At 46.2% G+C, this 13,606-nt stretch overlaps 2 protein-coding genes across 4 annotated transcripts in view; one reads left to right on the top strand and one right to left on the bottom strand.

Annotated features, from left to right (window-relative positions):
* LOC119174193 (uncharacterized) overlaps window positions 1-13,606 on the top strand; it is an 82,622-nt gene that overhangs the window by 10,021 nt on the left and 58,995 nt on the right. The window contains exon 3 of one of the 3 annotated variants that reach the window (XM_075889685.1): window positions 7,665-7,919. In XM_075889685.1, coding sequence (XP_075745800.1) covers window positions 7,665-7,919 — 255 coding nt within the window. Of the gene's footprint in view, window positions 1-7,664; window positions 7,920-11,736; window positions 12,051-13,606 lie in introns of those variants that run through there. The other 2 variants (XM_075889686.1, XM_037425021.2) reach the window with 2 other exon arrangements.
* LOC119182665 (uncharacterized) lies at window positions 120-4,547 on the bottom strand. Its single transcript, XM_075888323.1, has 3 exons — window positions 4,429-4,547; window positions 1,927-2,112; window positions 120-873 (listed from the first exon to the last, which is right to left on the bottom strand). The coding sequence occupies exons 1-3, from the start codon at window positions 4,453-4,455 to the stop codon at window positions 766-768; spliced, it is 321 nt and encodes a 106-aa protein (XP_075744438.1). The 5' UTR covers window positions 4,456-4,547; the 3' UTR covers window positions 120-765.

Genomic DNA, 13,606 nt, shown 5'->3' on the forward strand with positions numbered 1-13,606 from the left:
ACGAATATATGGCAATACGAATAGTTGGTCGTCATTGAGAGCGAGAGTATACTTTCGTAAAGCGTGCGGCTGTGCTTGCGGCGAAGAAAGTTTTTATTTCATTATTATTAAAACAATCTTCAGTCCATCTCGGATGTACATGATGGGGCTCGTCTGCTGATCCAAAGTTAGCGGGCTCCATCCCGGCGGTGACGGTCACGTTTTGAGGGAGGCGAAACGCTATATGTACTGTGCGATGTGAGTGGACGTTAAAAAAAAAACATCAAATGGTAGAAATTGCCGGAGCCCTCCAACGTGACTCATATCGTGGTTTTGATACATAAAATCCCAGATACAAGTGAAAACAGCATGGTGATACTCAACGCCTACACGTAAAGGAATGCAAAAGAACAATTAAAATGACTGTAAATGGCTGATAGAATTACGCATTCAACACCTCTTCCTTCATGGCCCCATGTAAGGAAATCGAAGGAAGAAGATCTTGGGTGTACGTTACACATGCAGAACACCACCTTTCGGAAATCTTGAAATAGTGACGCAGGGCGAGCAATTTATGAACGAAAGTGCCTAATTAAAAATAATGTTAACACTGCATTTCGCGGTGTGTTCGTCCTGTCGGTGCCTTTCGATCGGAACTAAAACGTCTTCCTTTTTTTTTTTTGCCGGCGGCCTGCTGTCCGGATAAGATGGCGATTCATTCCTCTTCTTCCTCGACGTCACGTTCCCGTGATATTCTGTACCAGTGTAACCATCGTGTCGGCCATATTATTCTCGCTGTTTGCAGATGGCTGGCTGTAGGAGTGATTTCTCTTTGGTCAACTCTTCCTCTGTCTTCTCGAAGACGTATTCAAAGGCACTTTCTGTGTCGCACACCTGTAAGCAGCCACAAAGAAACATGTGGGAGTTGACATACCTGCAGTCTGTTTATACCATAGGCGCATGCTGTGTATTCCATTAGGGAAAAGGGGAGGGGCAAATGACCAGGGTGCGCCCACTCTCCCCCTTTGGTGCAAACAAGTCTCCCCAGAAAAATCTCCGCGTGGACATGAAAACGCAAATTAATAATAAACGTGTCAATATCACCAAAAACATCCTTCATCAATTTGTAAAGTTTTTTTGTTGTTGTTGAATAAAGCGGTGCCATGCTTTCTGTTCAATCACTATATAAGAATGTAAAAAAAAAAAAACGATAACTCGAAGGTGGCTTCACCGCATCAGTGTCAAGACACAAATGGCTCAGCATGTAAAAGTGTGGCCACCTAGCGTAAAGATACACAGGTACGATGAGCACAGTCTTCAATTGGTTCCGTGTGGAACCCGTTTTCTGTTGATGACGGACATAGTCACCATGCTTAGTGAACTACAAAAGCCACAAAATGTCGAAATTAGACAAGGCAGAGCAGTAGAAACACAGTTCAGCATTTTGTGGCTTTCGAAGTTCACTAAGTATGTACCAACTTGCACAACAAGCAACTCTTCTAAGTAGTCACCATCGGTCACTTTGTTACCAAACCGTAGACCTACTCCATGTTCTCAAAGAGCGCCTCGCGCCGTCGACATGCTTGGGCGCTTGTAGTGAGTTCGCAGCACGTAGGCTCCGCCCCATCAAAAGCTCGCCGTCACACTCTCTGATCACGTGACAACTCACAGAACAGCTGCCTCTGAGCACGCGGGAGGCTTCCCGACGAATCTTGTACTAATCCCTCTAGAGTAGTGAAGTTAACGATGCCCACTAGAGTTCACAAAGTATAATTATTCAGTATAACCTGGTTGCTTCGTTTCAGTGTTGTACCCCAGTTCCTCAGCGGGGCCGTGCGGCGCGCGCCTTTCCTCCTTTTTTTCTAAAACCAAGATCCCTGATACCGCATTTTCTAATTACGCATTTTCTACTTGTTGGCTCCACATATTGAGGACTTTCAGTATTACCGGATCACTCTTGCAGTCAGGCTCCTTTTTCTCCTCAGTATTCGATGGCGATTGATTGGAATCGAGCCGATTCTGCATCGCTTCTTCGAACTCATGCTCCTTGCGTTCACCGACGGAACCAAGCCGGATCTGCGTCACTTCTTCGAACTCGCGCAACAAGTGTTCGTGATTGTCTGCGTCAGCAGCCTGCAAGCAGATGCGAAAGAAAGAAAATGTAGAAAGTGACATATGTGTATGTGTGTCCACCGATTTTCTTCGGCAAAACGTAGGATATAGGGGTATCGAGCAGCTATAAATTAGTAACATATGTGGGCGCTGCCATCTTGGATTGTTAAGTCGATGTTCTCTTGCTTTTGTATATCGCGACGTGAATTAATGAGGTCACGAAACATGGCACGCACCAGCCCAACCATTTCCATGGGTACGCGTCTAACGTAACACAAAGGTTAATAAGAGCCCAATATGGAGCACTAATGCACATCCGTAAAATAGTCTTTGTGACGGCAGGCTCTTCCTTCTTGGCTTGTGCCGCGGAGCAGCCTCTCATGCTGTACACCCATTAATAGTGGTGCGTTAAGTGTTTCCAGTGGGTTTGGTGAATAATAACTCTTGGGATTTTACGTCCCAAAAACAGCGATACGATATTGTATGGTATGAGGTACGCAGTATGTATAGGGCACTCTAGTAATTTTGACCATCTGGTGTTCTTTCGCCAAGTGCGGCCGCCGCAGCCGGGATTCGGTCAGCCATCGGGCACCGCAAGCACTGGACCACCATAGCTTGGTCAGTGGGTTTATTGAAGAACTATGTATGGTCGGATGCAGATTTGAAGCTTGAAGAGGAACCGCCCAGATGGCCGAAGTGTGAAAGCCGATCACCGCCTGACACACTTTGTAAACACCAAAGTGTTTTCGGCGAAAGCCTATGACTATGCGACTGACATATGCCATGTACTTTTATTAATTGTTTTGTGTGTGTGTGTGCCCGCTGTGCATCATGTGAGTTCTGACAGATTGTCAGGGGGTAGAGGCCACAGCTGGCCCCGTTACAGGGCACGGGTGGACGGACGCGAGGGAGACAGTTAAGGCATTCACCCTAATATTACCATTAATGCACTCGGCAATGTTCGCCGAAGGCAGGGTGGCAGGCGATCTGGCTCATGACGTCAGTCAGAAGTGCGCGCCCATTAGTGCAAGCGACGCCGCGGACTTCCAAAGTTCTATCCGGCAATAAGTGTCGAAATCCTTACTCCTTCTGTTGATATAGTGTATACTCTCGTATTAAAACGTCGGATAACAAACGCTGTTGTAGCCCTCAGATTCGGCAATGACTCCTCCACTGCGAGATCCGGTGTTAGATTGGTCGAGAGGCTGAAATGATCGCCAGGCGCGGACGGCAAAATAACGCAGAGGCCGACGTTGCAATAAGCTTGTCAGGCGTCGTCGCTTCCGCCATACTCTTCTGAAAACTGGAAAGCGCCTTCGTTTCACTTGCGCAACGAAAAAGTATATATTCGATATAAAAAAGAAAGCTGCGCACTGTATGTAAGGTGTATGCGATTATGTGTTGTCACTGTTTATCAAGCAGTCGACCACGTCACAATACGGAACACTTGAGCGCACGCCGGAATGGCTGACAAATGTGTATACAGCCAGACTCGCGCGTTCTAATTGTGTTCTCGTATCCGGTTATTGCTTCAGCCAGTGCATTCATTTAAAGTTATCAGGTTGTATGCGCAAAAGGCGTAATCAAATACTGTAGGTCTGTGTGCAAGACACTAACTCTTCCAATGCACCATACGTGCACAGACGAGTGACTGCGATCTCTACCGCAACGGCATCTGGCAGCTAGATCGTAATTGTCCACGAGCCCTCGGCGGGGGAGACATTCTGTAATGCGTTAGATCACGGGAAACGCGCGTATACAAGCCGTTGTACAGGCAAAGCTCCTCGCAACAGGCAGCCGACCAGTAAATGGCACAGATTGCGCGGTTCACATAATATTGTCGTCGATGTACATTGCAATAGCACAGTTGCCCAAGCATGCAGTGGATGCAGCGGTAAAATGAGCGAAGCGATTTCAGGGAATGCTCTATAAAGGTGCCGTTTTGTACGCATTGTTGCTGTACTGCGTGGAATGCATATTGAAGTCAAGGGCAAGGCACTGAATGTTGTATGCTTGGCGTGCTGAAGTATATAGCACAACTGGAGTTTTATGGTGCTATGATTCGAAGGGGGCACACAGAAGATATGCACGCACAACGGAGAGCTCTGTTGCGTGCGTATCTCTTGTGTGTGCCGTCAAATAGTAGCGCTATACAACATTATGTGGCCCCAGAGGGCGCTGTAGGTATAAGTATAAATAAATAAATAAAATAAAATAAGCTATAGCGCTATTGTGCGATGCTTCGTAGGGAAAGCGTTGCGGCGGCTAGCAGCTAAATGGTGCGGTTGGCGGAAACACGAAAAGATAGGAAAATGTGAATAGCCATGTAGCGCATACCTCTGGAAAAGCTGAACATCTGGCCATGATCGAGTGTAAAGCGATGAAATTGCCGCTCAGGTGTAGCGGCCACCTGTATGTCGTTACCAGGCTGCAATGAAATGGATACTTGGTTGCGCTGCACGATGCTTCGGAAGGGTGACTCGATAGGGATGTGCACGCTATAGACAAACTGCGAAGACTACAGGGCAGCTTACATGGGCATAAAGAATTCATGCACAAAGAGGGAGAGGGGGAGGGGGGCATGTTGTTTAGACTGGCCATTGCAAAATGCGAGAAATGCTACACGTAACAATCGTGGCGAGGATGGGAGGCAACACCATTTTTCACTACTTTCTTTCTTTTTTTTTTCTTTTCTTGGCCGTCCAGGAAAGCTGCCTTGTAGGGAGAAATAGACGGCCGTCGTTAACATATCAAGAAGGGGATAAAATTACCACTCATGCACATACCTCTAGAACAGTAGAACGTCTGGCCACGGTGTGTGGTGTGACTGTAAATAAGCCATTGTAATGCCAACGCAGTTGTCTTTATATTGACATTGTACCTTTAAGATAGGTACTACCGAGCTGGGCAAACGGTCGTGGCATGATGTCATGCAGTGCCCCGCAATCGCTTCCCAATGTCTCTCTGTAGATACAGATTTTGGCCGCCTTGAACTATTAACTTCTGTAATGATTCAAGTGTAAGTCCCCGTGGCACATGGCTGTGCAAAACATTGTTGGAAGGTCTGCAAACACATTTACATTTCCAGAGCGTGGCAGCTTATCTCACCGATGAGCCCAACGTCATTCAACGATGAGTTTGTTCAACTACCATTCGACCAACAAGAAAAACGTTTTAAAATTTATCAATATTTGAGCACAATCACTTAAGACTGTTTTCGTTGTTTATGAATGTGAGCGAATTATGAGGTTGGTAGAATTAAACTGCGCATGTCGGCCCTCGAACAAATAACCCAGTGCATTCTCATCAACATTTTATGAACTAGTCTGCACGAAGCGCGCTTAACACAATATCACTTTGGTTCCAGATTCGCAGTTATGGATAAAAGTCTTCTTTCACAGTGAAAACTGACTATACCTAGACTAATCGAAAATCTGGCCGCTACGAGGAACGATAATAGTCACCACTGGCTGCACCGCCATTTGCGCCGTTCTCTGTACGTCGCACCCATGGCAAGTGCGCCATTGGCAGCACTGTCGTGCCACCGAGCCCGTACTGCAGTGTTAAATTACAGCTTAATTATACGTGGGGAGGGCATGGATCGGACGAAGGCGCGAACAGCAGACAACGTTCTAACAACAGTGCTGACGGCTGATCCGTGAGAGAATTCATGTTCGCCGGTCCGATGCGGCAGTCCGGACACAAGAACAGGCCCGGATGGCGAATCGCTCCGCCACAAGCAGCGATTGCTCACCGAGGATCCAGCAGACTTCTGAGCCGATTGCGAGTGACAACGGCGAGCCGTGCAAGCGACGTCGCAGGCAGAGCAGCTTGAAAGTGACAATGGCAGAAACGCGTTGGCCAGATGCAACGCCCGCTTTCGGCGGGAGTATCTCGAGCGGCACTCCGGTTTCGTATGCGACGTCTGCAACCGCCTGTGGCCACACGTATCAGCCTCGCTGGTTAACCATTGCTTGGGTGGCGTTCTATAGACGATAGATTTTCTTGGGGTACTTCGACGCAAAAAAAAATTTGGTCTGTCTGTCTGTCTGTCTGTCTGTCTGTACATTTGTCTGTTTGTCCGCTGTAACGATACTTCAAATGGCCTCAAACAATACCCCAATCAGCTAACCATATATCCGCAGCGTCCACCAATATTGCTCAAGTTTCGGCGTTTATCCTTGTGTCAATTAAAAAATCAATTATTTCGCATATCTGAGGCATCATAACACGTCAATGTTTTATATGTGTGTTTGTATACTAGAGAAAACATGCACAAGTAATTCTAAGGACCGTAGCGTTTATCACCCTGCGCTGACATTGCAACGCGATGCTCAAAAGGGCAACTGTTTCTAACACTTTGATAAGACGAAACGGTGGTGGCACCTGCCCGTCGCTTTGCGTTTTAGATCTTCCTACAATTATATCACTGACACCTTGACAAGTGTAAGGCATATATGAGACCGCTTAATTAATCTCAATTGTTTGATTCGATGCTAAACAGAAAAAATTCTGCCTTTATGGTCAACGGCGTCAAGCTACTTTGTCATCTTTGCGTAGATGAGTCAGCTTTTCTTTTTCATTGTATTGTCTGTGCTTGCTCCATAATTGCCGTGACACCCAAATCTATCCAGTCCTCTCACCAATACCTGACTTTTGCCAAGTTCAGCTACAGTTGAATCATGATGGTTAGAATTCGTCCCACTGAACGCCGCAATCAAAAGCTATCGACCAAGAGAGCCACTTGTATGAATGACAGTAAGTTCACGCGAATTTTTGTTGTTGTCTTACAGATGATGCAGCCTAAAATTTATAGGTAATGCAAGTAATAAGTAAGTGGAGGGAAAGTTCGTAACAACCGGAAACCGGCATTTGTTATCAGTGCGGTTTCATTTCGAAGGGGAAAGACAGAAACGAAAATAATTAACTTTATGGTCATTCCCAGGTTCGAAACAAATAAATTTGCCTTTTACCAACTTAGTTTTTGTTTTGATATTCCCTCACGTGGAAGTATCAACCACTGCTATTGGTGGTGGTGGCGATAACTGGTGATATAGATCTTTAGGATGGTTCCATCGTAACTTAGTGGGCTTGTTGGGGATTCATCTTGAGTGGGACTGATACGCACGAAAGACATGGGCAGAAGAAGGACCATCTGCGTTCCTTCTTGTGTACCGCTTTTTATCTGCGCATCAGTCACCATCAAGGTGATAACAATGACGATCACGAGCACAAATTAATTGATTTGTAGGGTTTAACGTCCCAAAACCACCATATGATTATGAGAGACGCCGTATAGTGGAGGGCTCCGGAAATTTAGACCACCTGGGGTTCTTTAACGTGCACCCAAATCTGAGCACACGGGCCTACAACATTTCCGCCTCCATCGAAAATGCAGCCGCCACAGCCGGGATTTGAACCCGCGACCTGCGGGTCAGCAGCCGAGTACCTTAGCCACTAGACCACCGCGGCGGGGCACGAGTACAGATTAATGGATGGTCGAGCATCTACGATCATGACGGTGCTGGTATACCGTTCGCAATCGCGATTATTCGTGCTGTCACGTGTTGCAGGCTCACTCTGAGGGAGTGACGTTCTCGTGGACCGCATGGCAGCCCGGCCATCCATGGCCGTCGAACGTGGTGCGCCTGACGGCCACGTCTTCGGGACCAGGTCGCAAGCCCCAGTCGGAGGAGTTCTACTACGGCCGCAGCCCCGGCTTCGGCCGCAGCTCGCTGCTCGCGGGCGTGGTGCGCCTCTCCGAGTCGTCCAAGCTGATCGTCATCGACAACCAGCGGGTTCGCTTATTCCCGCAGTACGAGCTACTGGTGAGAGCGCACGGGTTTTCGTGCATGCACACTACATCGTCGGTTCCACGCTTCGATCGTCACATTTTACGCCTGCATTAGGTCTGCATAACCGTACTCCAGAAACCGGGTTTTATTGATTGAAAAAAAGGGACATCGTCTTTTGTTTTTGTTTTTTTTTTGTCATAATCTCGTAAGCCCGTACGTTTTTCAGATCTTACGGCATGTCCACGTGACTAATGTCAACATGCCTAAAACCACGCTAGCGTAAAATCTTGGTCGGCTCGAAAGTAATAAAACCAAAAACTACAGTTTTTCAAAAATCAAAGTGGGAGCCGACAGAAACACGTAGTGCGATAATCAGGGTGAACAGTGGAAGTGCCTGTCAGGCTGGCCGACGTTTTAATGTTTAATCAGGATGAACAAAATAAGTGTTATTGGAGTGCCCCAATAAATAATTCTGTGGGATAGTATGTAATGTAATGAATTCAAGTGAGTAATTTTAAGAAAATTTGACGTTACTTTCCCAATAAGTCTGCTTTCCTTAAGCCATAAAAGTTGACCAATGACCTCCGAGATTTCTATGTAATGTGCTGTAAATAAAGCTTAAATGAGTTAGTGCTTGAATGATGAACTTTTGTTAAGGTAATTTAAAAGTAAATGCATTATTGTTCTAAAGTAACGTCAACAAGTTGTCATTATCGCCAGCCAGCTGCTATTTTAATGTAAATTAATTAATTTAGCAAGTTATACAATGATATAGTTGTGTAACTTTATCACTTTTAGGAGAAATTTCGCCATAATTAATGTAGATAATTTATGACAGCGTCACCATGCGCACCGCCGTATTACATTACCGCGATCGCAATATATTACGTTGCTTGCGAACACGGGAAAGGTGAATTCTAAACAACATTATCTTAAATAAAAATTTCTTTTTTCAAGTTTCGAGGAGTTAAACCTAATTTTCGGCCATTATATGTTATGTTTGAGCTAATATTTTTGCATTCGCAAATATACCGGCGAAGTTTTAGCGCATTCGGTCGTGTACTTAATTCATATACGCAGTACTTTGTAAACACGCGAGTGGCACGCGAATCGAGGAACACTGGCGCCCTCGCAAGCCATGACGCAACAAGTAGCTAGGTGTGCAAGCATCTACATTGCGGTGAACGTTATTGTTTCGTTGTCAGCTACGCGTGAGATCGAAGTATTTTTTTAGCCTTTTACGGGCAAAGCACCTAATAAGATGTGAGTTTGTCCCTCCTAGCTCGTCATGGCTCGTGACCACGTAGTTCTATGACTCGCTCAGCAGGTTCGGGCGGGCGGACAGACAGACAGACGGGCGGACGCACTGATGGACGGATGAATGGACGCGCGCACAGAAGCAAGAACGACAGGACGGACGGACGGATGCAAGGATGGATGGACAGACGCACGGAAAGAAGAACGAACAGACGTACGGACGCACGGACTGACGGTCGCATGGACAGACGAATGAACGGACGGGCACTTCACCCCACTCAACATCATTCACTCCGTGAATATGCTGTGATTTTTTTTTTATCAGCTCGGAACTGGAATTGAACGATTCGCATAGTTTGAAACTCGGTAAAAGACGACGGCTCCACACGTATGTCACGTGCGCCATGGCAAAATGGCGCGGTGTTTCAGCCTGTGACTTCTATGACTAGTTTTTCACTGAAATGTTGTGGCAAAGCTACGCTAGCAAGTACCTCTTTTGATGAGTTGCATGTGTGTACATGACTGGCGAGAGGAGTCGTTGCCTCAGCTGTGGCGAAGGACGTTTAACGATGACGCGCGCCACGTCGTGGAGTGCGTCGTCGGAACAGTTCAGAATGGTTATCTCCAGTTTCTGGCATTTGTTTTGCAAACGATAGCTATCCGGAGTTCTCCACATGAAGTGAAACATCACCGTTTGTGACGCTGTGGTTTGACGCACCATCAGATCACGCTATGTATAAGCATGGCGTGTGACTACACAATCGCTGACCACTGTTGAGAAGAAATGCGCGCATGATTTTCGGACACCAACACCTCAGCATAATAATAATAATAATAATAATAATAATAATAATAATAATAATAATAATAATAATAATAATAATAATAATAATAATAATGTGCTTTTTTCAGCATGTTACGGCTAAAAATGTTACATGTCAAGATGTGATACGGCTAAAAGATATGATACGTCACTGATACTGATGTCACTGATACGGCTACCACCCGAGCATTGTTCAACACGGTTTTGAACATATATTAAACATACACCTAAATAGAAAACAAAGTAATTAAGAGAAAAAAAAACGTGGCAGTAGTATCAGAAACCGTTCATGACACTCATAAGATAATTAACAAAAAAGCACTATTTTTCAATACAAATGTCGTAAACCACATAACGCTTGAGGTCCTGCCCATACTATGAAGGCACACGAGAGAAGAAATAAGATTTAACGACAAGCTTAAACGCAGATTTAGAAATGGCTTCATTCACATATATTAGAACTTGCAGATTTTGATTTAGAAAAGAAGGTATTAGGTATTTTAGTTGATTAGTTTTGTGTCTATTTCTACAAAACCTACAATACCTATAAGTAGTATTAGAAACCCATGAGTAGTATATTATTCCATATTTTATCCTTTCGAATATGCGAAGTGATCTTTTATGGCACACAGATTCATCTAAAGTGTATTGTCGCGTAATGTGCAATTCTGTCAAATCACCTATATTGTCACTGAGACAAAACTAACTGCAGCGACAAACCTCAAAGTAGTTCACGAATCGAAAACGTGCTCGTTTGAAACGTAACACTTCGAGACAGAGACATATGTTTTAACCGCGCCGTGCAAGCGATGCATCAAAGAAGTTGCAACCATTTAGCGTAAACCTTTTATCAGCAACAATTTTTAGAAGTACGTGGTGAAAACAAGGATTGTGCTGATTTTGGGCATCACCCTTTTAGAAACAGCGTTCAAACGGGATTTACAGCTCAAGCTATATTGCCCATGCCTTCTGCTTCCGCGTTCTACCTTGCGAGATTCGCATGGCGAAATCGAGGTGTAATCCCCATCGTATCATGATCTAGGGAGAACACAGCGCCTCCAAGAACAGAATGTTCTTGGAGAGCAGACGTGTCGCCGTGGCGTATAGCCAGAGGCAAGGGGGGGGGGGCGAATTTTCAAGAGCGTATAAGTACAATACGTGCATACATATGCTTACAAATGTATGCACAAACACACATGAAATATGATTGAACCTTCTGCACCCCTTTTCAGGAAATGTTTGTGGCTACACTATACTGCTTTGCCGTGACGTCACATGGCCGCGATTGCAGCGACGCCAATGCTTACGGCTCCGATACTTGATCTTGTGCCACGAGGTAGCAGTGCCCGAAGCTTGTGGGTTCGTCAAAATAAATAAAAATGCGGGACGGCAAACAGGAAACTTCGACGGTCATGCGCTTTTCGAAACTTTCGCACTTCGTTCGTCACACCCACCTCGCGAAACTTTAAATTGCTGATCATGCAATTTCGAAACATCTGTGTTTACAAATGCGCCGCGTAAATGCACCTCACTCGGCAACCAACGATTCGGAGTTCCTGTGTACGTTCGTTCCTCCTTGGGACACTCGTATAAACAAACTGAAAAGCCAGCTTCGTGCTAACGCGTTTCGAAACGCTGCAAAAAAAATAATAACAATAAAATAAAAAATAGGCATTGGCGATGTTGCACCGATAGACGAAACGATGCCCGAGGCGGTATCCTCCTCAAACCTGCTTCCTAGCGGGGGAGCTGACCTGCTTGTCCATATGCTGCCTGCACGTAACGAGGAAAAAGCAACAGCTCAGAGGGCCATTACTTTGCAGCGCAAGCTTTGGCTTGCGCTGCAAAAAGAAGCTGACTGACCGTCTGAGATTGCACCACACGCTGACAATCGAAGACAGGCAGGCAAATAGACATTTCCTTTCTTTTTTATGTATACATTTCCTTTTAGCTATGTGCTGCGGAGTAACTGAATGTATGCGTATGGAGCGCAGACGTATGTACGCGTCGGCTGCGAGCAACCTGTAGCGGCACGTGGCGTCCTCCGGAGACATAGTGAACGTCATAGCTGTTCCACACCGCACGTGAGTACTGTGCTCACGACAGTTGATGGCCTCTCTCAAACATGGCATGTAGTAAGGGATGATTGGCGGGGTTGACTGATAACTTTGTTAGTATATCTTTTGTTTCCTGTGTGGGACTAGCTTTAAAAACAAAAACAAAAAGTTACTATGCCACGAAAGTTTTATATAATAAGGTGTAGGGTACAACATAAAAAGTTGGTGAAATTTTCTTTTCAAAGGCGTATAAACGGACGCTCTAAACTAACATCATGGTTCGGAGAGTTTGTGGGAGCTGCCTTCGGAGAATGAAGTCGAGTGCATGAGCGTGATAATTTCTTAATTGCGGAGAAAATCTCCTACCGTCATCCTGCCCCGGCCTCTCCGGAGTCGCTACCGAAGGGGTCCTGCTACGTTTTAGAAGCGAAGCATCTCTTTGACTCGCATGTGTGGTCGTGCTGGTAGTGATCAGGTGGAGAATAAGACGCTCATTTTTGCAACCCTTGAGCTCGACGTGGGTAAAGGTGGGAAGTAGATCCGAAGCGCAAGCCATAAGAAAGTGTGCGTGTGCCACCTCTTGTTTAGTCTTTGGAATGTCCGCTGGATGGTGGTGCTTCTATATGCAGAATATATTATGAAAAGATGCGAGATAGTAGTACTCGGAGTCTTGACTAGATGGACGAACTGACACACAGACAGATGCATGGACGGACGCACGGATGGCTGCACGGACGGATGGACGCATGGACGGACGCACCTGTAGATGCATAGACGAACGCAGAGATGGACGCACGGATGGACGTGTGGACGCACGGACAGATGCATGCACGTACGGGCGGATAGACGCACGGACGGTCACACAGACGGACGCATGGACGGACGGAAGCAAGAATGAATGGACGGACGGATGCTTTGCCCCCCTCTCCATCATTCACCCCGTGGATATGCTGCCATCTTTTCTTTTTTTTACGGTGGCTGCAGTAAAAGGTTGCCCATGGCCGGTGATCGTGCATATACGGTGTAACGGTCTCTCGCCTCTCGAGCAGCGTTAACATACAGTACGTTTCGGCGTTCCTAAAAGATTTGTGCGAGTTTTTCTGCCCTTACCTTTCTTCTTTCATCATGTATTCCTGCCAGCACATTTTTGGGCAGGGGTTTAACTTTAAGGTGTGCACGAGTTGCTGCTGGTAAGATAACCCTGTCTGTGAGTGTGCAACTACGTGCGTCGCCCGAGACGGCTGAGTATCTGCAAGCCTGCTTTAATGCATGAAAGTCTTTGTTCTTGGGCCATTATACGCATTCGATTAATTCCTCCACTGTGTTGTGTATACCAAAACGCAATAGTTTTTCGGTGCTTGCGTACCTGGAAGTCTCGGAGCACGCTGTTATGCCAGCGAGTCCTCGTCACACGACCGTGCCTCTGAAAAAGGCAATCTGGGTCAAGGCCAGCCCGCAGTCTGCCTGGCGCGATCACCTCGACGGCGTGAACACGCGCGGCGCTCCTCTGGCCCACGTGCAGTGAGTCAGTTGCGCACGTGACAGCGAGCCGGCGTTCTCGTGCCTGGTGGTCTGACGCATGG

This window comes from Rhipicephalus microplus, chromosome 3, assembly GCF_043290135.1.
Source record: "Rhipicephalus microplus isolate Deutch F79 chromosome 3, USDA_Rmic, whole genome shotgun sequence".
Classification (NCBI taxonomy): Eukaryota; Metazoa; Arthropoda; class Arachnida; order Ixodida; family Ixodidae; genus Rhipicephalus; species Rhipicephalus microplus.